This window comes from Panulirus ornatus, chromosome 56 (genome assembly GCF_036320965.1).
Source record: "Panulirus ornatus isolate Po-2019 chromosome 56, ASM3632096v1, whole genome shotgun sequence".
Lineage (NCBI taxonomy): Eukaryota > Metazoa > Arthropoda > Malacostraca > Decapoda > Palinuridae > Panulirus > Panulirus ornatus.
This window is the reverse complement of record NC_092279.1, coordinates 11,644,760-11,671,160: the sequence shown is the minus strand read 5'-3', so window position 1 is coordinate 11,671,160 and position 26,401 is coordinate 11,644,760. Positions and strand designations below refer to the sequence as shown.

Sequence of the window (26,401 nt, the reverse complement as noted above, 5' to 3'; positions counted from 1 at the left end):
AAATAATTTATTAACAATTACACAAAGTGTCTTCAGGAATTCTTTCAAAAGGCAACAATATGCATATTAAAATATCATAAGTCCCAAATCATATACAACAATCATTATGAATTACAATATCAACTAGGAAAATATATTCATATTTCTCTCTCGTTCTTCTTCAAGACTTTGTGGATAACTGCTCTTATTTTTCTTCTTCTTCTTCTTCTTCTTTGGTTCCTCACTAAATGTGGTATCACTGACCTGTAAAAGGAAATGAATATCATAGAGCTGATAAAACATTCATAATTCCACAAAATTTCCACAAAAATCTATATCAAAGCTCATCTCAAAAGAATGAAGCAACTGTAAATACATATATCTGACCTCTACTACTGTGCAGACTTTTATAACTTTTTGCTAAGTAACTCTACTTCCAGTGTGCTACTGATAATCTGAAGTTCCAAACACATAAGAAAGTATCAGATGTTATTCATCTCAAACAGCACCCTAATGCCCACATGTGAGGCACAAATCAATTGCTTACTTTTCGTTTGGGACAATCTCTGCGCTTATGTCCTGAGCATCCACATACATGACATCTCAACTTCTGACCAGCTTGTACCTCACACTTGTGATCTTGTGGCTGACAACGAAAGCATTTTGAGCAATGAATCCATGATGGTTTATTGCATTTCTTACACAAATCACAGTGTCTGTACATTCTTCCATCCTGCAGTATTGAAAAAAAAAAAAGGCATTTTTACTTGAGAAAAGCAATTACTCTCTTATTCAAGAAGATACTGAGAGGCCTGACACTGAAACATATCAAAACATTGTAAGAGCTGAAATTATCTTTCAGTGCATATATTCAACAGAGGTGCTTATACATCCCCTGATTCACTTAAGTGATATTGTGAACAAGACTTCTGACTTTATAACCTAACAAATTTTGAGGATATATCAAGATCAATCCCAGTACACCTGAGTATCCCAAATCTAAAATGCTAGAGACCATATGACAAACTATGTTAATTATTTTTAGTATACTATCAGTACATATTGCAATATGTAATTACATAAGCAAATAAAAAAAAATCCTTCATCTTTCTCCTTCATTTATACAGTTGACTTTTCAGTATTTCATCCTCATGCTAACCAAGTGCTGTAATTAACATCGTCCATCAAGGAACAAATGGCAGGCTTACACAAAATATGAATAATGTAAACTGCCACCCAACCCACCAAACAATTCCAGTCACACATTTTCCAAACTGCCCATTATTCCCAACTTTATAGATTTATGTGGTAAACAAATTGAACAAGATATGAATAAAGAAAAGAAAGTGTTTCACATAATAATAACAGATTCAGCCAGCACAATGTTATAACATAACAGGGGAATGGGACTTACAGATGCCATGATTAGGAACCAGTTATTGTGAATGGACTAAAGACATTATAAATGTCTAATAACTGGTAAAGGAAGCATAAACAATCATATTTCTTACCTATTGTAACAAGAAAGCAAAAGTGTGAATAATGAATATGTAATAATTATAAAAAGAAGATACTTCATCTAAAGAGAACAGAGTTAGCCAACATGATGCAATATCATGAAGGTAAGTAGCCCTTTAAGGTCAACTTCCTTCTCTAACATCCTCTGATCTAATGCATACTTTCAAACATTTGTACATTTGTGAGCTAGTCTTTCACAACCAAACCTAGAGTCCTTAAATTTTCTGCATAAGTATCTGAGAGTTTGGCAAGGATTTAAGCTAACACACATTGGCTTTGAAGGCCATTATGAGGCCACCTCATGTAGCAAATAAATCATGCTGATCTATATCACTTTTGTACTTATTCATTAAGCATTGTATTATACCCTTATTTCTTTGCCCCTCACCCAATCCTTTCCAATACAAAAGGGCTCAAATAAATAACAATAACACACCTTCCGAAAGTAAATGTTCAGATTTGGAATACTCAAATGTACCATGTTTGAACTTGTGCATATACTTACATCTGTGTATGTGTAGGCACATATTCATATATCTCTTTGTATTCTGATGACTTGATATGTAAAAGATGATAAAGTGCATATCTGAAAGTTAGTGTTCCTGTCTTGGAATGTGATAAAGTATGTTCTACTTATATGTCTATATCTCTGATGCTCGTTCCCTTCAGGAAATCCCATCAAGGGAGTGGCCATGGTAAGAGAGTCTTCACTTACCCCTGGCCTTACATATCTCTCTTGCATACTCCATTCCATGCATTCTTATACTAATTCTCTTTCTCCAGTGCTCTTCCACTCTAGTTCCCCATGTCACAGGCACTTTTCCTCTCATACCAACCCCTTTCATCATACTATCATACACTCTCCTTGTAAACTCCCCATCTTGCTTCTTTCCACAGGCCCAAACCAACTCAGAGCATTATGTTTCATCCACTCTGCCACTTTAAATTTATTTTCTTTGTATTCACTGCCTTATCAATTCTCTCATACACCTACTCATTACTTTCTTCATTCCATCTAGTCACATCACATGCTCCTTTCAAATAACTCATTTTTCCACAGCCTGGATTCTTGACTTCTGTAACTCATTCCATGTCCATGTTCTGGCTGCACAGGTCAGGGTAAGGAGGACTATGCTGTACTTTAATCCTTTATTCACTTCCATACTTATATTCCTACTCTTCATTATTCTCTTAAAGGAACCGATGACACTCCTACAGTGTACTGCTCTCTCCACTATCTCTCCTTCCATATCGTCAAACTAACCTAGGATAGCTCCCAAATACTTAATTCTGTCATTTCTTCCAATCTTCCTTCCCCCATATCTATAACACAGTTTAGTGCATAGACAATTGTGTGTGACACTAACCTTAGACATACAGCCATTACACTTCTCACAGTGTTTGTTACTGATGCTAACCCAACGATCACACAGTTTACAAAAATGGTAACCTTCACTTTCTGGTAGTGGAAACAATGACCGTGGTTGGTTAACAAACACTCTTACAGCAGAGCCGTTTTTCATGCTCTTTGGCCCTGAAATACAGAAAACAATAAGTCCTATGAAAAGCATGAATCAGAAGAGGAAGTCACAAACAGGGAAAGGAAAAAATCAAATGTTCATGCTAAGTAATGTTATATAAAATAACATACAAAAAGTAAAGAACAAAACAGTGTTTACTATGAAGCAGTCCTATAATCAATCCTTTTCATACTCTCAACTAACCAAATAAAGTAAAACTGCAGTATAAATTCTTAGGCAAATGCTAAATGCACTCAGTCATATGGCTATGGTTATCCATTAATGCATTACCAAAAGAGATCTATAGGATATTCAAAGATGATCTTTTTGAAGTCTCCTCTCTAAGCTAAACATACTCTTATTCTTTATGACCTCCACTTAACAGTATCAGCTCATAGCCTACCACACATATATTCATAGCAGAATAACAACATATCTCTTTTCTGTTTCTCATTTTTCCCTGTTCTCCTACTCCTACAACTGTCAGAAGATATGCATCAGGAGGCACACAACAAAATTGTTACTACTTTTCAGTAATACATAGAATATACACAGATAGCATTTTCTACAAATCGTGTGGACAAAAAAGTTTTCCATACTTGTTCACTGTTTACCACACTGGCAAGCAGATGAAGAAATAGCAATTTGCTCACATCCACATTCTAGCTGTCATCTATATTTCACTGTAACCAGAACCACCCAACCCATAACCAAGCCTCATAGACATTTCAGTGGTTTCCCCTGAATGCTTCATGAGCCATATTCTCCCATATATAGCACGTCATCTCCCGTGTACCACAGTGCTTCAGTTTGCTCTTATCCATGCATGTTTCACACCCTCCTGCATATTAAGGCCCCTGTAACTCAAAGCATCTTTCACTCCACCCTTCCTCCTTATTCCCTCCACTTCTGACATATACATCCACTGAGTCAGTCTCTCCACACTCATCCTCTCCATACGTCCAAATCAAATCTACAAACCCTAATCACCTGTTCATCTCTCTCAAACATACTTTCCAAATACTACATCCCTCTCTCACAATGCCATTCCTTGCTCAATCAGCTCTCTCATCACATATCATCCTCAGGTATTTCACTTCAAACACATCCACCTTCTTCCTTACTTTTCCATTTTGGGCAATTACTCATATCCACACAGCACTGCCATGACTAATATAATATGAAACATACCCAGTTTGGCCTCATAGAAGGTGATCTCTCTTTCTATGTATTCCTCAATACAGCCAAAACCTTTGCCCCCTCATCCACCCAAGTACGTAAAACACCCCACTTCCTGAAGCTTCATTCCATTCAAACCACACTCTGCTAAACCTCATTCCTTTTATTCACATCAATTTTCAACTTCTTCCTTTCACAGACCCCCAAATTCAGAACCAACTTCTGCAGTTTCTCAGTCAAGTCTGGCACCAGAACTGTGTCATCTGCTAACTGCAAATAACTCACTTTCCAGTCCCCCATCCCTACCAGACTTCTACAGAACTCTAAAAGTTTTCTATTTAATATAGTATCCAATCTAGTCATGGTTTCAAGCATTAGTAACCCTCATTTACTGTTGGGTTCAAATACTGAGTTTCACAAACAAAATGCATGATTTACTGAAAAACACTGGTGCATACAGACAATAGTGTGTATCAAAACGAAATGTAACTTGAGATACACACCTGATGAATACAGTGGGTGATTGTCATAGTCTACTTGATAGTCAAGCATTGTGTAACTGGGCAAGTTTGCAATGACTTGTGGTTCCATGAAATATGGAAAAATGAAGAGCACTGAAATGAACAAACAAGAAAAAATCAGTCTAAATACATACCATGAAAGAACTTTCTATACTATATCTTAAATTCTTTTCTTATTTTGCTCTTCAACTCCCTTAAATACTCCAAACATGTTCAGGAATTACATAATCTACTATGGGCATCCTCATTCTTTTTATTATTATGATAAGTTAAACAAAGTGGGAGGAACTTTCTCAGACAATATTACTGAGTCTCTTTCACCACATTAATGTGTTTCAAAGTAACCATGATGGGGAAAAGGGAGACATAGGTAGGAACCTGGAATAATCTGGTTCTGAGTGAAACAGAGCTCAAAGCAAAGGGTGAACAATTGTTTGGGAATGTCTGAGGAGTAAAGTCTGAGTTAGTGAGACCTAAAGAACAGATAGCACGTCTACTGAAGTTGGAGGTGTGGGAATGTATGAGTGTAATGAAGTGAGACTCATACTAAAGACAAAACTGGATCATGAGAAATGTGTGGTTATTAGTGCTTATCCACTTAGAAAAAAGAAAAGTACCAAAGAGAGGCAAGTGTTCTGGCAGGAAATGAGAAATTATGTCAGCAATTTTGATGCAAGAGATTAAGTATTAATGATAGGTAATTTGCATACAAGAGAGGGTAATATTACAGCTGACGATACAGTTGGGGGGCATGTGGTACCAAGTGTTGTGAATGAAAAAGGTAAACAGTTTGTGGAGCATGTACTGAAAAAAATGGGTGGTGATTGGAAATACTGTTTAAAAAGAGGAATATACATAAACATACATGTGAGTAGGGTAGATGATAAGCATGCATTACTAAATCATGTACTAAACAACAGGTGTGCAAAGCAGAGAGTCTTACATATGAATGTGCTCATTCGGGCAGCCAATGAGGTGTATAATCTTGATGAAGGCAAGGGTGAAGGTCTGTACAGGCTTTAGGAAAAGAGAAAATAATGTGGGAAGAGGGTGGTGAAAGTGAGCAATCATGGAAAAGACATGTGAAAACAGACCAGGAGATAATGAGTGGAAAGGCAAAAGGTAAGTAAATAAGCGAGGAAATAGGGCAAGGAATGGAAGGTATTTACATAAGCAAAGCTTACACATGTGAGAGAAATGTGTTGGGTGCAGAAAGTGGTAGGTGGGTGCCCCATATACCAGTTACATAAAGAAAAGGTACTTTTCACATCCACTGTATAAAACTATCTAACCTGGTAGTTCTGTCTCAGATTCTAAGCCCCTGGCTATTCTCCAGTCATTCTGGATCTTGTTTAGATCATTTGCAAGTAACTCCATCCTCCCACCAAATGGTGGGTCTGCCACTATCACCAAATCTGAAGATACAAGCCATTTTATTCATTCCAAAAAATAAATATGTTCATAATCATGCCAATATATTACACTTTTACTTTTTTTGCTATCAATGGATCAAATACCTCAATCACTTGTAGGAGGGGATGTATCCCCCTTGTTCCTCTAAATAAGTGCCCTTGACTTTACTATTTTGAAAGCATTCTTCCAACCTTACCTAAAACATATTCAATTTTAAGAGACCCATTTCCCACACTCATCTCTCTTCTAAAAAGTTTATTTTTTTCATATTATGCCATTTCCTACATTAGGAAGGAAGTAACAGAAAAAGGCAACAAAGGAAAGACCTCATTTGCTCTCATCCATTCACCAGCTGTCACATGTAATGCATCAAAATCTCAGCCTCCTATCACGACCAATCCCCACAGGACTTTCCATGGTTTACCCCAGCTGTTTCATATGCCCTGGTTCAGCCCATTGCCACCTGTATACAATACTGCTTCATTTCACTCTACTCTGTGCACACCTTTCACCTCCTGCATGTTCAGGCCGCGAGCACTCAAAATCATATTCACGCCAACCTTCCCTTGCCAATTTGGTCTCCTTTTTCTTGTCCCCTCCAATTCTGACTCATACATCCTCTTAGTCTTCCTCTCATCACGCATTCTCTACATATGCCCAAACCATTTCATTACACCCGCTTCAGCACTCTCTTATCTCTCTATTTCTCTATTATTACTTAATCAACCCTCCTGACTTCATATATCATCCTCAAACATTTCACCCCCTCCTTGGTACATTCTCATCTACAACCCATGCCTCACATCCATATACCACCACTGGGACTACTATACCATCAAACATAATAATTTTTGCCCTTTCAGATAGTGACCTCTCTTTCCATACATTCCTCACTGCTCCAGGAAACTTTACCCCCTAACTCAACCTATGATTCACCTCAGCCTCCACAGTTCCATTCACTGCCATGGCCACTCCCAAGTATCTAAAACAATTCACTTCCTCCAAGTTTTCTCAGTTCAAGCTCACAACCTAACCATCTTGCCTCTTTACACTACTTAACTGGAGTTCTTTGGTTAAAGAGACTCTGTTGCCATGGCAACCCTTTTGAGGAAGTTCCAACTGGAACAGACATCAGAGATATAAGTAGGTAGATAGAACCTAATAACCTTTACTTCATTCACATTCACTCTCAACTTTCCCTTTTTACACACTCTCCCAAACTTAGACATTAGCTTCTTCAATTTTTCACTTGAATCTACCACCAGTGCCATGCCATCAGCAAAAAACAACTGACTCAACTCATAAATCCCTTCAGCCAACAAACTGTATGCCTGCCACTCTCCCTAAGACCCTGATGCTGACTTCCCTCATCATCCCATCCATAATCAAATTAAATAGCCATGGTAACATCACACACCTATACTGCATAACCACCTTTACCTAGAAGCACTCACCTCCTCTCTACCTACTCACACACATACTTTACTCTTTTAAAAAACTCCTCACTGCTTTCCTTCCACACCATATATTCATAACACCTTCCCCAAAGCATCTCTATCAACCCCATAATACACTTTCTCTAGATCCATAAATGCCACATACAAATCATTCTTGTTCTTTAAGTATTTCTTTCACACATTCTTCAAAGCATGCATATGATCTGCATCCTCAACCACTTCCAAAAACCATGCTGTTCATCATTAGTCTTAGAATTTTCATTTTTTTCCTTTTGATGAAATCAATGTTTAGTGTCCTTTTAAGTCTAGCTCACTACTTTTTCAACTTCTATATTCATGGCCTAATGAATTTACTCTCTGCATTCCATTCCTCAGAGTTCACTGTTGGCTTGATCATCTCATTTCATCTACAGTTTTTCTTTACACCAGCTAATCCTGAAAATACTATTGTTGCAAAAAATCAGCTTTGGGCTTATTAAAGGCATGTTCTTAAGCATGACTCCCTATTTTACCTTATTACAAACCAGGTGAAATAAAAGTACCCACAGAGAGTTTGACACAGGAATATCAAATTCTCACTTTAAATCACAAAATTTTTCCATCCATATATGTAGCTTGTGAGATCTATCAAATACTCCTAAAACAATTTGTTCCCTCAATGCCTTCCATATCTAACTAAAGAATGTAATGTACTATTAAAAAAGCTATTTGAGTAGCTCTGGCTTGCAAAAATATTTTCTAAATGAATGAAAATTATGCAAGCTGCATCAAAGTATACTAACTTCAATATAATGTTTAAAGTCACATAATAATCACATACACACTGCAACCTACAAGTATTGAAAAGTTAAATCCTAGTTACACTACTATAAATAATTTGGGTACTTCTGTTCCTGCAATCTTAGGCAAAAGTATCTGAAATAAAATACTGGTACAACTACACTCACTTTCATTTTCAGTGATGAACTGTTTGTATGTGTTCTTTGCCTTTTCCTCATCAAAAAAGTGATGGTTAAACATGTTGTACCGGAGACAGCTCTCAGGTGAGAAGAATGAACACTGTTGAAAAAAGACCTTAAAGAGAAATTTGAGATAATGTCCTACTTAATACTATATTTCTATATGTGACAAATGAGAAAAAGGAAAACACAGTCAGATGGAAGTGCAAAGACAGAGTATATAAAAAAGTGGATTATTTTCTTAAAGAGTTACATTATCATTATAATTACATCTCTCATCTACATTGATAGGATCAAATGCATACATACAAAGAAATCATACTACTTACATATCTGTCATCAATATCCATCAACAGTGAAACCATGTTCAGTTGTGGGGTGTCTGTAATAGCTTCATGGATACGAGGGGCACCAATACATAAAACTCTTGAAGCTTGTAAATTTTGCAGCATACCTATGATGACATCCACACTATTTGATGTAAACAAATATTGGGCCTCAAGTTTTGAACTCTCTTTTGGTGGCAGAAACTAGAAAAATATAATAATAAAGAAATAATAATGCACTGATACATTTAATGCCCAAAAGCTTAATCAGAATATGAAAGATCAATACTATAAAGAACACTTCCAACTCCAGTTTCTCAAAATTCAAGCCTTGGCTTATCCAAACTCAGATGGTCATACGTCTTACATATTTCTAATTTCTACTGGCTCTGCACTAGAGCAGTATCTCCCATACTTGGACTTTCTGAAAGCAGGACCATCTTATAACCCAAAAATTTTGAATACAAGCCATGTATCAAAATTATGGTGGGTGGGAAGATGTTGGGCTATGGAAATTTCGTAAGAGTGGATGCATTAGCACTATGCATCTTATCTTTCACATTTCTGAACACTGACTAGATGATGCTCATGAGTGGATATCTGATTACCCAATGGCACTCCCATCAGCCAAGTCAAACTTTATGTTCCACTGTGTGTTGACCCCTCAAATATTTGCTCTGGACTTATTTAATATTTAGTGAACTTTTCAAGTGATTTATATCAATATAATCTATAAATGCAGTATACTAATACATCTGTTGTTTCGTGAGGATAAGTTGCCTCATCTCCCTGAAATGGGGGTGAATCCAATTATAAAAACTAATAAGAAATATCAACTTGCTGCCTTTCTCAATTGTATGTATATTTCTAGTCTCTCATTCATCATCATGCTTTATCTATCATTCTAATAACGTTGTAAATATGACACTTTAATATTTTTTCATCATTTCCAGAAAATATTAAAATGGTTATTAATTCTTTTCAAACATACAGCCAAGTCCAGCCTCCTGGCTTTCCCTCTCCTCATTTGTTTGTATATTTCTATGCTTTCATTGTTCACCATGTTTTACTTATCATTTTATCAATAATAGTAATCTGAGATGCTTATAATGCTTTTCCATGACTTCTAAATTGTGTAAAATGATGTTTACACCTTTTAAACATGTATGAAAGAAGGGAGACCAGCCACCTTGCTGCAGCTCTCCTCATTTGTATATTTATTCATTTCAGCTCTCATTGTTTAAGGACACATAAAACAGGTGTTTATTCATTACAAATGTGTGGGCAAAACAAAACCCCTAACACCTGGTTGCAACTTTTATCTTGTTTCTATGTTTATCTTTCCATTGAACCTTAACTCTCATTGTTCACAATGTTTTATCTAAAATTCTGTTAATACTAGGAATCTCTCTATCATGTTTATAGTCTGATCTTTCCTACAAAAGGCTACCACACCCTCCATTACCACCACCATGCCTGAGCAGAGGACGTGTTTCCAAAAATATCACATTAAAAATCTTTTAGCTCTCCTACAAAAGGCATCAGTTACTGACCATGTATACACAAACTGAGCACCAAAAAAGAAATGAAAAGCAATAATCAATATGACAAGCATACAGGTTAGAAGGGGGGTTAATCATTAGAAGTCTTCAGCAGTAGAAACAAGATCAAATTCCTCATCAGACAAACAGTGCTATAGAACAAAAAAAATATGCAATTTCCAATGCACTGTAGATAAGAAGAAACAATTCAGGCACGAAAGGTAAAGGAGATACCAAATACAAACTGTCTGATCACATGCCATTATCAGGCAATATTGCTACTGGACAAAGTGCTAAAAATCAGCTAGCACACAGCAGCAAGCAATTAAGCTCCCAAAAGTGATCAACTATATTGCCCCCCATTATTTCAAGTCATGTATCACCCTGTCTTAACACCAATTTATCAAACATTCCAAAATCTGTAAAAAAATATAAAGAAACATGTAAAGCATATGACACTAAAAGAGGATGGCCATCCTAATCATAAGAAAAAGAGCTGTAACACTGAAATGAGACTCCCAAGAATTCCTGTCAATCCTTTAGCTATTTTGTTCCTTCAAGATATGAGTTTTCTACAATCCAAGGAGACACAGCTTGACAAACAACAATCTACAAAGTCTACTTACAGTTGATGGATGGCTTAACTGCTTGTTAGTAATAGGAAAGATCAGTGCACATGAAGTATGACTAGATTTTTCAGTGCCACCTAGCAGAACCGAACATGATGTACAGTAACTTCTTTCAGAGGCTGGTAGAGCTTTTATAGCTTCCAATCTGTGGGAATAAAAAAACACATAAAAGTTGATCTGACATAAAATCTTTTTTCCTGGGTAAATAAATGGTTACTTCTGAGGGAAGTATGAACATGTAAGATGGGTGTGGGCATATAGCTGTGCATAGGATTTGAGCTCTTGCAAGCCTGTGCTGATTCATGGCCAGTTACAGCAACTGCTTCACCTACCTTGCCCCAATACTAACCCATCCTAACAGCCCAAACATAAACCAGTAACATGTAATGACAACTATTCACCTAACAGAGTAAGACTGAAATAATTGGTTCTGTCAATAAGACTAGCAATTCAACCACAGGAAACAACTTTTATAATACCACATTCAGTTTGTTTCTGTAGAGTGAATCATTACTTATGACAGCACATGCATGCACAGATCAAAAGAAAGGAAGAGAGGAGCATCCAGCCAGCTAAATAAAAGCATCAGCTGCAAAAGCAACAAACTTGGAAATTCATCTTAGCTTACATGTCAAGTACAAGTTCAGAGAAATCTTAAACAGCAAACCATAAGAAAAGCATCGGACCACTTTAACCAAAGTCTTCACATTTACAGAACCCTCTTAAGTTTCCTTACTGTTCATTTTAATGTCTCTTCAAATTTCTTACGTGCTTACCAAGTGCTTAATCAATACACTTTACCAACCACTGCATTATCACTCTCACATTTCACCAATACTGGGTATGATTACAAGTGCTAATCCAAGTTGACTTTGTTGTCATTTACTATGTTGTCTTTACAATTACTCAACCTCTCACATAAAGCAAATAAACTAAGGTAAAACAGAGCCAACAGGCTCCTACTGCTTTACCTTTTATATTCAGCTTCATGAGACTTTCCTTGTCTTGATTCCTTAATCAGTTTGGTCCACAGATCTTTCTTACCATTAGCTATCTTCTGATCAGCCCAGTGGAAAAAGGAACAATCACGCCGGTCTCTGCATGCAGAACATGCATAAAACTGTCGACTCTGTCCATTACCATGAAACCTCTCAAACAATATGGTGGGGCCTGCAAGCATTAAGGGGAAAAAAAGGGATATCATTAGGTAAATACAACATATTTAAAATCACAGGTGTATATACTGATATATTCATGTTATATAATTTACAGTATATTCTCCCCTAATCTGATACTTTGAACATCATTCACTGGCACACAAAAAGTTCTCTCCAACCAGTATCCCTCAACGTCTCTATATATTCAAATGTATTCATCAGTCGTTTCTTCAGTTAAAAATAAAAGGCTAGAGTATTTTAACACTTTATCCACAACTCATTTTCATTTCAGATACTATCTCCAAGTACCCATAATCACCACAGCACTTACTCCATACCTTAATCAGCAGATTAAAACTGGTAAGACTGTACTTCTCTGTAATGCTTCCTCATGTAATAGTCTTCTGTAATTCACCCTGTCACTTCTGATTTTATAATACAGCTATCCCATGCCTTTTTTAGCTTGTGACTCAAAAGCTTATGATTCATAAGTTTGTGAAGTTTTCTCTATCTTATTTCTTTTTTAATCAATGAAACACTCTTATAAGTTACTGAGTGTTCATCTAAATTTCCCCACTGGTCTCTTTGTCACTTTGCATGACAACCTTTGTATAACCAGATCTCATCTCATAGTGAAAAACATGCTAATATAGCAACTAGTGCTTCTAAAAAAAAAAAAAAAGTATGGGATGCAGTATCCCTAAAAACAAAACACAGATGTTTAATCAAACTGTGTTGGCACTTGAGAGAATTGACTTTAATACATCCAACAAGCCACATGGGTGACACATGGCAACAATCTGAAACTTGAGAACAGTGATTTTTCTCCACCCTCAACCAGGTCATGCAAGACTACAAAGGTATGCTGATGAAGCTCAGGGAAGAAGGACAGCAGGAGTTCAACATCCTCTGATCAGCTAGTCTTAGCCCATACGAGTCAATCATGGGACCCAGCCTTCTGCGTGAATGGCACTCTGGTTTCATGAGACCATTCACAACACATCCACGACTATAATCTGTGTAATCTTTAAATCTCTCTAAATTTGTGCCTCCATTGAATAACAATTCAGAAGAGTAACCAAACAACAGGAATTCACATCAAACCAATGATTTGAATGATAAACTGGCCTCACACAAGTTATTATACACATCACATATGTTCACCTAAATCCGCCCATACACTCGTGAGACACACAACCTACCTATCCCAGTCACGACACACCAAAGAACGGACTCACATTGACATAAGTCCGAGCCAGGCTTGGACCTTGCATGTCTTGACACACAAATAGTTCATACAGAAAATAATTCGAAGACTTACCGTGAATGCAGCAAGGGTTTTCGCTTATATTATTAATTATCACATCAACTCCGAGCTTCCCAGGGTTTGCCATGCTAATTTTGTCCTGTCGTTCACTTCTATAACAAGTAACATGAAGCCTTCCCGCTCCCAACTAATGCTCGTTTATATATGTAAATTCTACTTCGATGCGCATTTCCTTCTAACTGCACACGTATCTTCATTCGGCGAACCTTAACTTTGTGCAAATTGCGATAAGTTCATTCCAGAGTTGCTCAGCTGGCTTGAATGTAAACATACACATCAACCGTTCGCACCCGAAGAATCCGACCAAAGTTATAGTATCCGGATTTTAGAATTTCAAGCATAAGACTCAATATTCAAGCTAGTCTCATATAACATTTTATATATCTTTCTTTCTTTCAAACTATTCGCCATTTCCCGCATTAGCGAGGTAGCGTTAAGAACAGAGGACTGGGCCTTGAGGGAATACCCTCACCTGGCCCAATTCTCTGTTCCTTCTTTTGGAAAATTAAAAAAAAAAAAACGAGAGGGGAGGATTTCCAGCCCCCCGCTCCCTCCCCTTTTAGTCGCCTTCTACGACACGCAGGGAATACGTTGGAAGTATTCTTTCTCCCCTATCCCCAGGGATAAAATATATATATATATATATATATATATATATATATATATATATATATATATATATATATATATATATATATATATATATTTATTTATTTATTTATTTTGCTTTGTCGCTGTCTCCCGTTTTAGCGAGGTAGCGCAAGGAAACAGACAAAAGAATGGCCCAACCCACCCACATACACATGTATATACATACACGTCCACACCCGCAAATATACATACCTATACATCTCAATGTATACATATATATACCCACACAGACATATACATATATACCCATGTACATAATTCATACTGTCTGCCTTTATTCATTCCCATCGCCACCCCGCCACACATGGAATAACAACACCCCCCCCCCCCCTTATGTGTGCGGGGTAGCGCTAAGAAAAGACAACAAAGGCCCCATTCGTTCACACTCAGTCTCTAGCTGTCATGTAATAATGCACTGAAACCACAGCTCCCTTTCCACATCCAGGCCCCACAGAACTTTCCATGGTTTACCCCAGACGCTTCACATGTCCTGATTCAATCCATTGACAGCACGTCGACCCCGGTATACCACATCGTTCCAATTCACTCTATTCCTTGCACGCCTTTCACCCTCCTGGATGTTCAGGCCCCGATCACTCAAAATCTTTTTCACTCCATCTTTCCACCTCCAATTTCGTCTCCCACTTCTCCTCGTTCCCTCCACCTCTGACACATATATCCTCTTGGTCAATCTTTCCTCACTCATTCTCTCCATGTGACCAAACCATTTCAAAACACCCTCTTCTGCTCTCTCAACCACACTCTTTTTATTACCACACATTTCTCTTACCCTATTATTACTTACTCGATCAAACCACCTCACACCACATATTGTCCTCAAACATCTCATTTCCAGCACATCCATATTTATATCACCCTAGGACCAATTCTTTTTCAAAGCGCTGGTGTGGTGTAACCCAGGATCATTCTAAAGGCTGTAGACCAAGATTGCGCCACATCCAGTCGTAGAAAAATGTCAATTCCTTTCAAGTGAAAAGTTCTGCCCAAGGAGTCCATTCTACATTAGGTTCCTACAGCACTTAGGAAGCTGGCCACGTCCACCGGTGTGGACCATAGGTAAAAGAATGTTGTGTGTATGCGTTTTTGTGAAGAATGTGCAGAGCAATTGAGTAGTTTGTATTCTGTGTCTCCTTTATGGCTGTTGCAACTTGCATCATGGGCATGAAGAGTCTTGGGATATGTTGAAACTGTTTGTAGTGATGGGCGATGTCCACGGTGTAGACGGGAGTGTCCATCGTGTTTGTCTGGGGAGTGTGGTTTGTGATAGGAAAATGTCTGGCGTGTTGGAGTTTGAATTGGGAGGTCGTTTGTTACAGTGCTTGTTAGGTTAGCTCAGCCTGTGTGTTTTATCAGTGTATTATTTGTTGGGGTGAGGAGATCTGTGTGTAAAGGTTACTGAAGGTGAGGCACGGGTAGGCTTAAATTTTTTTTATTATGCTTTGTCGCTGTCTCCCGCGTTAGCGAGATAGCGCAAGGGAACAGACGAAAGAATGGCCCAACCCACCCACATACACATGTATATACATACACGTCCACATATGTTTAAAAACGTATATAAGAAAAAAGTTTTATCTCATGAAAACAGCACAATTTGTATTATACTGTACAATAATGAAACTTGTTGATACATTCTCTCAAACTGTATGGCTTCCATTCGTAAAAATATTCTGGCTTAATTGTGCAATTTCTCTGATAACAAGTCAGTTCTGGTTGAAGGAATATAATCAAGCATCATTTATGCAATTCCATAACTTTAAACATTCAGAAAATTACTAATGACTTTACAAGTATATTGTGAGTCTTGGAGATGAAGTTTTCCTATATCTATCCCTCTCGTTGGTTGTGAATAACAAAATATTGTGTACAATGTCGAGCTAAATGATAAACACTGTATACATGCGAATTACATTGTCTTCTTTGAACCGTAATGTAACATACAGGCAACCATTCTTCCTTCAACAGTGCACAAGTATATCAAGTATATGAATTTGAATTTTGCCTGCAAGTGGTCACACAGCGAGCGAGTCATCTCCGACAGAGGAGTCGTCAGTAGACTGATGGGAATACAACTCGTCACGGACCTTCTCGCTTCAGAGGAGCCTATCATATCCTTGTTCTTGTTTCATGACCTATACAATCTAGTATTCTCATTGCATTATCCACTTTTCTCTTCATTATCCACTCTTCTTAGGGCTTGAGCTGCTGTTCTTGCTTCGTGATCTAGTACTCTTGCTGGATGAATCGGTATTGATGCTGCACGACTTATTACTGCTGGTGTATGAATAGCTGTTGTTGGGGCATCATCCGCTGTTCTTACTGTATGATCTATTTTGCTACACGACGTCACTAAGCCTGGACTCGCTAAGTCCCCGTTACTAAACAACAGTCGAGCGCATAAGTTCCCCTGGTTACAGCAATCGGTCTCAAGTCAACCCAGCTGTACATCCACCCTATGAGATGGTCTATGAAATGGGGGTGGGGAGGCCTCAGGCTAGGGCCTCAGCTGCCCGTAACGTCTCAGATAACATAAAAAGTAATCATTACTTGAGCCCCTCCCCCCACCACCATCACCACTGAACCTCTATCATTGTGCTCCACCATTACTGAGTTGCATCATTACTCCAACAGTCCTCAACCAGTAAACTACCATCTCTGAGTTCCCATCACTGCTCCATCATCCAGACTGTCACTGAGTTTTCATTACTGCTCCACCATCAAGCCTCTTTCACTGAGATCCCACAACTGCTCCACCAGCAAGCCTCCATCATCAAGTTCCCAACGTTGCTCCATCACTACTCCATCAGCAAGCCTCCATCATGGCCCGGTACTGTTGGAGGACAGGCAGGAAGGAGGGCATCCTAGTATCCCAGCCTAAGGCCAGCTCACATTGTCCTACTTGCATCGAGAGAGCCTGTAGCAATAACACAATTGTGGCATTAGCTTAACATGGTGACGGGAAAATGTTCATTATGGCATAAAACTCTAATAAGCAAAGTGGGTGTGTGGAACTTTCCCTGTGGTATAAGGTTACTGTAGAGATTTTTTTTTAACGTATGGGGAGTTTTTCTATGGAATAAAGCTATTAAAAAATGGCATGTGAATTGGGAATTCGTTAGTAGTATAACTTTCTTAGCGGAAAATATGAATGTGTAGGGGATTTCCCTGTGGTACGCAGAGACATTCTACAGGGAATGATGAGTACATGGGAAATTTTCAGACGGTAATGAATAAATTTAAAGAAAGCTGAATACATGAGTTATTTAAATACTCCATGGTATAGTTATTCCGTGAAGAGCGTATAGCAAACAAGTTACAATCCAATTCTGTTCAGCAAGGAAATTTGTTTCTCAAGGAAAAGAAGAAATTTGTCAAAAAGCTTCGATAAAAATGAATTAATGTTTGACGATGCGAAGAGCGAGAAAAGTAATCAAGACGTAAAGAGGAAGGGTGAGGATGCATTACTTTGAAGACAAACTGAACTCGTAAAGAAAGGGACCGCCAAAGAAAAAGGTACAAACTTACGTGTAGAGAGAACGATAAAAAAGGAGGTACAACTTCGTAAAAAAGTCTGTTGTTATAGAGCGTGCAGCGTGCTGAATACTTGGGAATATCCCTGTGGTATACAAAGACTGCTGATGAAATTTCTCTATCAAATGGCTAATACACCAGCCAAGGTAACACATAAGTAAACCGAGAGGACAAGTGCAAACGAGAGATTATGTAGGTTGAGGAAAGGTGTATAAATACTGTTGTGTGCAGGGACGTATATAGGGGAAATAGTGCCTATGGCAAGCACTGAAATTGCTCCCCTGGCTTGATTAAGAATGTACGTACAGTGATGTACATAAATACATATACAGTGTAATAATAAACTGTTGAAGCGTTAGGCCAAACTTAAATTCACATATACTCTTAAAGACTTATTTGATCAAAATTGTAACATAGAAGTGGTAATGCAACTGAGAGTAGCAAAATATTACTATAGTTGAAAAGTAGGCGAGTTTCTTTTATATCTTACAAAACTAAACCGTTGGAAATGTCAATCGGGTAGCATGTCAAAAAACATACCTGTTGAGTGGCGCCCCCCCTTCAAATGGCGCCCAGGGCACCTGCCCTACCTGCCATACCCTAGATACGCCACTAGTTGTGTGATGTGGTTTTCTGCCTTCCACGTACGTAAACATACTTATGATACTAATTATCATTTAAATCTAATGAAAAATTAAATAAATATACGAAGAGAGTACACACCTGCAGCGTAGCCCTAGTGTCGTGTCCAGCAGCCCGGCTCCGCCTTAGCATCTCCAGCTGCAGCCGCAAGTCCTCCCTTGCCACCCGCACTGGAAAACACAGAAGCAATTTTTTATCATCATTTCCTTCTGGCTTTTTCTCTCTAGTTAGCAATATAGAATTCTAGCTATAATGTTTCGAGTGCAAGTCAAGAAATTCCATGAGTCGTCTCATATTCCGTAAGGATCTCTTCGGTGCTCTGCCACTCAACAGGTACAACTTCATGGATTTAATTATCACCAATTTTTTCTCTCTTCAGCCATATTCTTGTAATGTTTTTGACAGGAAAATATTCTTTATAGTCATAACAGTAATAACAATCGATCAAATGAAATATCTTTTATAATCTATATTGCCTCAAAGACTTCTGTATTACATTATAGTCTGTTAGATATAACTATTCATCGAAATGTGTTCTTTACTTACATTTGATTAACTCAAAAAGTCACCGCCTGTTTTCTCATATCCATCAATGTTAAAGTATGCATCATCTATAAGATTGTTAAGGAAATCTTTTGTCTGTCACTAAACGATCATTAACTTCGTACCCATTACCATAATGAAGTGGATTAAGGGCGAGCACCTATGAACTTTCTATAGTTGTAGATCTTACAGGATTGTAGTGCCCATCCCCGCTGGCCAGCGGTGAGCCGGGATTTCTTGGTAAAGTCTTCAGATTATTAGAATCCTAAAATCTCATTCCGCAGCTGTTCGAAGATGCCAGGGGTATTCTGGCATGGTGGGAGTGTAGTGTTCTAGGAACAGGTCAGTTGTTTTAGCGTGCTGATGGCTTGATTGTCGTGGACGTCACCTGATTCTAGCGCAGATTTGACATGGAACAAGTACCGGTAGTGTGATGTTAAAGTGTGCTGCAACATACCTGTTAGCCTAGTCAGTGGAGCTTCCAGTAACCTCACCACACCCATCACCAGGTTGGCGATGGTGGCCAACGTCGACACCTCCTCGTCGCTCAACTCTGCGAAGATTATAATCATGTCAGTATATCATGGATGCTCAGGAAGACCTGGAAAGTAACAACCAGAAGTTCCAGTCCCCACACATGGCTGGAAGCGATCGTTTTAAAACAGAAAAATACGCAAAACGACCCAAATATAAGCAACACATTTATTCTTTCTTTCATATGTATTTACGAGTGGGCAAATTCCAAGAGAGAATGTGTGTTACAAATGATGCACGCAGCGTGAGCTGCAGGAGAAAAGAAAAGTTGGTTAACACGGCTGTTTATGGCAAATGTTGAGTGGTGTGGTACTGACTGTATGATGGTCGGTAAAACCTCATTGCAACGTATACTGACAAGACAATGTCACACTCTACTTTTCTAAAAGGCATTTTCAAAATAGCTTTACTCACCAACTTATTACAGCCAGCTATGCGTGATATTATCAGCTACGTAACTCATCATTATATATCTCGTCAATACACTGACCCCAGTCATTGATTTCTCATGCATATATGAAGTTCACTGTATTAATATATTTCCATGCCTGAATGATATCTGTTGGCTACTTTACCAGCAAGGTTTTTGTTGGCGATGGTCCTGAGGGTGGAGACGTGGAGCTGGAGGAGGATGTGGTGGGTGGGGTGCAAGCGAGCCTTCAGTCGGTCGGCAAGGGCGGTGAGGGCGGCCGGGTCAGTTGGACACAGCTGCCTCAGCCCATTTCCCACTTCCGCCCCAATACCCGCTACCTGACCACGCACAACCAAAGCAAGATCAGAAAAAGTATTTTGAAGTTAGAAAAATACATTTCTTACAGCTTTATATCCAGTTTAAATCACATCTCCTAACGAAATTTACCATTCAAATGGATAGTTTAAGAACTTGCATAAATATTCTAGACAAATTGCGCACTGAAAAAAAGGAATTGAGAACACTAAATCATTAACAGCAACGATGACATAAAAGTAAACGGCAATGAAAACAGAGATATTTGGCTGGGCTCGTTAGGGGATCTCCAGATTAATATTTAGATTTTAGTCATGTGCATAACAGTTTTACTATAACCAGACGGAAGATGGAGGAAAATGGAAGCGGAGAATGAGGAACAAACAGGATGTGGAAACGGATGAAACAACCACTAAGATCTTGAAGGCATTTATGAAGGTATATTATTCATATAATCTACACAAACTTAGAAAAAGAGTTGTCTCAGTGAACTCCAGTATTGTACTGAATGTATTAACGAAACGTGTGAAGGAAGTTATATAAAAACATTCATTTTTTTTTTGTTTTGTTTTGAATGGACTAGAGAAGTAGAGTGATATACAAATATGATACTTGATATACTATACCTCCTTGGCTGTAGCAGTATGAGGGCATCCAGAGTGACATATCCAGTCAGCCTTGGGATCGAGGGGTGCTGACGACACTACAGGTCCGCCACATCCCGGGCACAACGGAGACCCCATGAAGGTCCCAAGCTCTGTCGGGTCGCAGCAGCGTCTGCAAGTACATGTGAACTGCTTGGAGAGTCGCAGGTGGTCCTGACGGAGCATAGTGGCCCACTGTGGGTCAGTGTAGCAGGTGGTGACGACCTCTCCTTGAGGGATGTGGTCCACGGCCCTCAGTACCAGATCTCCCGCGCCGGTGAACCATTGTTGGGTGTTGGAGCGACAATCATGCGTCAAAAGAGAGGCGAAGGGGTAGAGTCCGTGTACACGAGTTCCCCATCCCAGTGGCACTTCAAAGCCATTTGTGTCCCACACGGAGCATATTCGGTGGACCAGCGTTGAGTCCGTGGCAACGTGTAACTCATTCATTAAAACATCAACAATGCGCTTCTGGTTAACTCTGTATCGTTGAGATTCCTTATCACTGTTTCCCTGTAGAGACAAAATGATTTTCCTCTTCAGGTCACTATGACTCATTGCCAGAAGCGTTCGCACGGCGTGCACTACTATGTAATAACGCAAGATTTTGAGATGTTTTTGCTGAATAGCAGCCTTCTGTGCCTTCTGAAAGAGCGTCTGCGCCTCAGCACGCTGTTCCGAGGGCATGGTATTTAACCGTTCCCGAATAAGTGTTTCTTCTCTTTTCCTTTCTCCTCCCTCAGTTGGCTCTCCCAGACCCAGGCCCTGCAAGACTGCACATTCCTCCTGATGCTCTGCTGTTGAGCACTCTGCGCTGCACAAGAAGAAACCACACGAAGGGCATGTAAAGTCCTCAGCTCGTTTGTAGCAGGTAGAGCAGTAAGGCGGAGATTTCTCTCTGAGGGAGAGGATAAGAGGCGGCTCTACGATCAACACTTCGCCCGGAACAATGCTCCGCGTCGCTACCAGGTGCCGCCCGAACACGTCGTTCACTGCCACTTTCACGGGAGGAGCCACGCCGTCATTACTCTGTAGCTCGGGTAGGTACGTGTCCCATGACAAGTTTTCAGCCCACTTCTTAGTCCTGCTGACCAAAGTTTCATTGGAGAGGCTGAGGTCTGTACACCAGGGAGGGGGACTCGCCAACCAGGTAACATTATGAGGCAGGAGGTGGCACATGTACTTCTCGAATATTGCCACGCCTTCTAAATCCGCCTTCTCCTCACTGACACAGTTCGTACAGTTTTCTGAGCTCATGTTGGCAGATAACGTTTCAACAGCAGTCATAGTTCAGTCCTAAAATACTGCAATTTCTTTCGTATGTTACACGCAACGTTCTCATCAAAGCAGTTCTTCACCTTCCAAATAGCACTATTTTATGAAGAAAAATCAAATACAACATTTTAGATATTTTTCATCATGTGCAGGAAGTTCTAAAGTCACCCTTTTTTACACTTCAGAGGACGTGTCCATGGTATTCATGTTGTCATTTGCTGTGAAGCAATGGTCCAGTACCAGGATGGCAGTATTATGTTAGGAAGTTTGGTCAGGCAGTTACCTTTAGTATATACTTGGTCAGTTGGCTAGAACATCTTAGGTTAGGTGTAAGGATATACAGACGACAAGGAACCACCGAGTGCCCCCGGCTGGGGTGATGCTCTACAAACAAAGAATCAGAATCATCGCATTTTGTGATCTGCTCAATGTCGTTGCCCCTTAATTTACCGACAGTGTGCTTGTTCTCGTAACATATACATTCGCTCTTCGATGGGAGCAACATAGTCTGTCACACGAACACACGTTGGTTTTGTCTGTTGTCGAGATCAGTGTCCCCCACCGCTTCTGCATCAACATTATCTGAAGAACTACTGTTCTCTCGTGCTGTTCCTTCAGAGTCACTATACTCATTCTCAAATCGATATCGGTTTCAAGTCTTGGCGATCGTTGGTTCCTGGTCACTAACCTACTGAAGGTTAGATCAAAGTTACCTTAACTCGCTATATCTCGCCCGCCTAATTCAAATATGGCCGCCGCAGCCTCTAACTGTAGCGTAGTCGCAGTAAAACGAATTGGAACTGAAGCTGAAGTAAAGAAAAGAAAAAAGAGGATTCATACGTGTATTTCAGGGCCCATTCTGGCATCCTTCTCACCGCATTCCACTAGACTTTCTTTAGCATTAATGTGTCTCATCTGGTGAGAAGGCCAAGTGGATGAGGTGCATTCTACAAGCTGAAGGTGTGTGTGTGTGTGTGTGTGTGTGTGTGTGTGTGTGTGTGTGTGTGTGTGTGTGTGTTTGTAACTACTTGTCTGAAACGAACCATTTGCACAGTACTTGTAATTACTGCGTGTTCCCGGAAACCGGCTGCATATGGAAACATCGCGAGATTGAGTTGCGGGAACAGACACAAATGTACACAGAATGCTAAAACGAAAGTGGAAGAAAGAAAAGAGAAATTGAGAAAAAGATACACAAAAGGAGAGACAAGTAGAGAGAGGAGGAATAAAGGTGTGAGTGAAGCGCATGGAAGCCGTTATATTAGCAACATCAGGGCGGAGGCTGTCTGAACCCGGGACCTTCAACCGTTGGATGACTCAGTAACGTAAGATTTGTCGGACACCACAAGGAGTGCTGCTGACGACACAGGAGCGGGAAACCTGGTGTGAATTCATGTGGGTGTTGAGATCGGTGGGGGCAATGACCACAACTCCCACAAGTTGATAAAGTTAATCATCTATACATTTATACAATCATTATAACCTTTTAATTCCCTCGAAAGAAAAAATGTGCATGTATGTCTACTTAACTGTTACAATGATTTATACCAGCATTTATGCTTCATGGAACAAACACACTGCGCGTCTCCAGCCTCCCACCATTGGACGCGCCTCGTATGTGGACCCGCCTGGTGGAATTTTCATTATAAATTACTCTACCAATTTAGTTGTGCACAGTGACTGGTTATACTTATAATTGTATTGTTTCCTTACATTTGTGGTTTCCTTACATGTGGTTGAAGTACGAATATTTGTGCGTGTGACAATTTACTTAGTAACAAAACAGTAACCACACACACGCACACACAAACACACACCCTCAACTTGTAGAATGCACCTCACCAACTTGGCCTTCTCACCAGATGAGACACATTAATGCTAAAGAAAGTCCAGTGGAACGCGATCAGAAGGATGCCAGAATTTAGAAGCTCGAGTTCCTGGGACGCGGGAAGTCCTTGAACAACCTCCGCTGGTGGGTAAGAGTGGTGGTACGGTACTGTGTAGTAGCGAGGATAGTATAATTACCTTTGAATTCCTCGAGCCTTAGAACGACGCTCAAATCACGTTTCTTCCAAGTTTTGAAAAGGTAAGTCTTCATGGGTGTAACTTATTTTTCCCCTCCGTATCAACTAAACACAGCTGGACATGTTGAAACACAATGGAGTTCGAATAATTTGGTGAAAATCTTGACGTTTTGTTTCATCGCTATTCTTCATCACTTGAGGAGGATGCCTAAGATTTTGTTAGGTGTCCTTGTTGATTTAGACTTTGTTGAGTAAAGCTCACTGTCTTGATCGTAAATATATAAAAAAAAAAAACTAACCTTTTTCTCCTTATGACTGGATATATCTGCGAGTTCACGATAACATATTCAAGAAATTAAGATGATAATTAATGAAATACAGAAATCTTAACTGTTTATTTACAACCGTTCACGTGAGCGATCATATATCGTACCCTCTCCAACCACACAGGCAAGGTCTTGACAAAGTCAACAAATGCCCCTGACAAGCGGAAATATGTGGAATATCTCGCAAGCCCTTAAGTCAATGTCGTTGCTCAATTTTCAAGATGCATCCATTACTCTGTCTAAAAACATAGGAATCTTCCGTATGTCTATACCTAGAGCTACAATCTGGTTGTCGCTCTATTTATTTACTCAACCAAAAATAATCTATTCAGCGTATCACATTTTTGACGGTCCGCCAGTGTTCGCTCACTGGAGAAATCCGCTATGGTTCCCAGTCTGATTTCGTTATTGCGTCTCGTCTAAATTTAAATGATACACGTTTTTCACACAGACACATACACACACACCAGTCTAAGCCGGGTACCCATCCACTGACAAGCCCAGTGGGGAGAATGGACACCTGGGTTGGGTGTGGGACGACTGTCGTGCCCGGACGCGAATCCAATGGGGGCCTTGCCGACTAGCGGTCAGCAACGCTAACCACTACTATGTGTGCGCTGCTTGAAGAGGTTAAGTTGCCCTTTCTCTGAACTTGCACATATAATGGACACCTGGTTTTAGTATATGTTCCGCCTTTATGTGGAGAGTTTGCTGGACTTTCGACCATCATCCTTGCGTTAGACACGTTATACTGTACTTAGCACCGTACTTCAAGGACATTACATGATTGAAACTTCATACTTACACCGTGGGTAGGTATACTCCTGTATATATGATGGACTGGTTAGATTTCTTAACAAGCGGTTAGGAGATTTATTGAAAAGCGTAATTATTCTGCAAGACTTGACTCATGTGCGTTAAGTGACGGTAAGTGTAAATCTATAACAAACTATGCACATTATGCAAAGAACAGATATGCCGTACGTAATTCTCTGTATTCAACTTATGGCGGGGCATCAAGCCACGCAATGCCTGTTTTTATACAGTTTTTTGGTAAATTCTTCACCTGAATTATCATGGCTGCTCCCTCTTCTCTTTCACTGACGACGACACAAACAAAAACGAAACCTTTACAACTCGTCCTCTTGGTGCACTTTTCCTGTAACACTGTATGACTGTATCCAGCGTACCGCTACAACTGTACCTGAGACTGGTAGGCGGGTCGACCGCCGTGCAGCCACTGGGCCCGTGCTAGGGGCGGTAACTCGGACAAAGTCGACGAGAGGCCTCTGCTATTTTCGGCGCCCGCCGCACACACCCTTTAACTTCCTCCCCCAAATACTCGGTCTGTCTATGGCCCTTGTGTCTAAGACTTCAATGTCTGAATTTACGTTATTCTTTTCTGTCGATGTTTTTACCAGAAAAACATAACTGCAACTGCATGAATGTTTATTGATGTTTTTCAGTCTCCTAACTATCTAAAGTTAGAGAATTACGCAAGAACCTCATACAGACAGACAAATAGGGAGATAGACACGTGTTACCGGACTCAACCTACCTCTTTACAATGCTTATGAAAAGTCACCATAATCGTCAGTGGACGGAAAGGAGTACAGTCAACTCGAGGAAATTCCTACTGCAAAGGTGTCCATCATTTCCTTGCTTCTGACAACGCAGCCTCAAAAATTCAGGCCACGTGAAAGGTATCCCGGGGTCGGATGATCAATAATCAAAAAGTATATATATATATATATATATATATATATATATATATATATATATATATATATATATATATATATATATATATATACTTTCAACGTATTCCCAGCGTGTTTTCCCAGAGTGTTGCAGAGGGCGACTAAAAGGGGTTGGAGCAGAGGGCTGAAGTCCTCCCTTCCTGTATCGTTTTTCCAAAAGAAGGAACAGAGACGCTGGTCAAGAGAGGATTTTTCCCTGA

At 39.6% G+C, this 26,401-nt stretch overlaps 2 protein-coding genes across 9 annotated transcripts in view; both read right to left on the bottom strand.

Annotated features, from left to right (window-relative positions):
* Window positions 1-13,811, bottom strand: part of LOC139765890 (rRNA N(6)-adenosine-methyltransferase ZCCHC4) — a 13,818-nt gene extending 7 nt beyond the window's left edge. Inside the window, exons 1-10 of one of the 5 annotated variants that reach the window (XM_071693793.1) lie at window positions 13,521-13,811; window positions 12,014-12,212; window positions 11,040-11,187; window positions 8,876-9,076; window positions 8,535-8,661; window positions 6,010-6,132; window positions 4,700-4,810; window positions 2,865-3,031; window positions 527-625; window positions 1-243 (exon numbers count right to left, since the gene is read on the bottom strand). The exon at window positions 1-243 is cut by the window's left edge and continues 7 nt beyond it. In XM_071693793.1, coding sequence (XP_071549894.1) covers window positions 124-243; window positions 527-625; window positions 2,865-3,031; window positions 4,700-4,810; window positions 6,010-6,132; window positions 8,535-8,661; window positions 8,876-9,076; window positions 11,040-11,187; window positions 12,014-12,212; window positions 13,521-13,593 — 1,368 coding nt within the window. In that variant the 5' untranslated portion in view covers window positions 13,594-13,811 and the 3' untranslated portion in view covers window positions 1-123. Of the gene's footprint in view, window positions 244-526; window positions 713-2,864; window positions 3,032-4,699; window positions 4,811-6,009; window positions 6,133-8,534; window positions 8,662-8,875; window positions 9,077-11,039; window positions 11,188-12,013; window positions 12,213-13,520 lie in introns of all 5 variants that reach the window. The other 4 variants (XM_071693791.1, XM_071693792.1, XM_071693795.1 and 1 more) reach the window with 4 other exon arrangements.
* A 1,783-nt stretch (window positions 13,812-15,594) lies between these two features.
* Window positions 15,595-25,757, bottom strand: LOC139765889 (SET domain-containing protein SmydA-8-like). 4 transcript variants are annotated; one of them, XM_071693788.1, is made up of 6 exons: window positions 25,646-25,757; window positions 20,799-22,187; window positions 20,021-20,195; window positions 19,369-19,464; window positions 18,450-18,538; window positions 15,595-17,109 (listed from the first exon to the last, which is right to left on the bottom strand). In XM_071693788.1, exons 2-6 carry the CDS (start codon window positions 22,101-22,103, stop codon window positions 16,999-17,001), a joined length of 1,776 nt encoding a protein of 591 aa, XP_071549889.1. In that variant the 5' UTR covers window positions 22,104-22,187; window positions 25,646-25,757; the 3' UTR covers window positions 15,595-16,998. The 4 variants fall into 4 exon arrangements, with proteins under 4 accessions (XP_071549889.1, XP_071549891.1, XP_071549890.1 ...); XM_071693790.1 differs by having other exon boundaries at window positions 25,632-25,720; XM_071693789.1 differs by having other exon boundaries at window positions 25,570-25,673.
* Window positions 25,758-26,401: the final 644 nt, after the last annotated feature.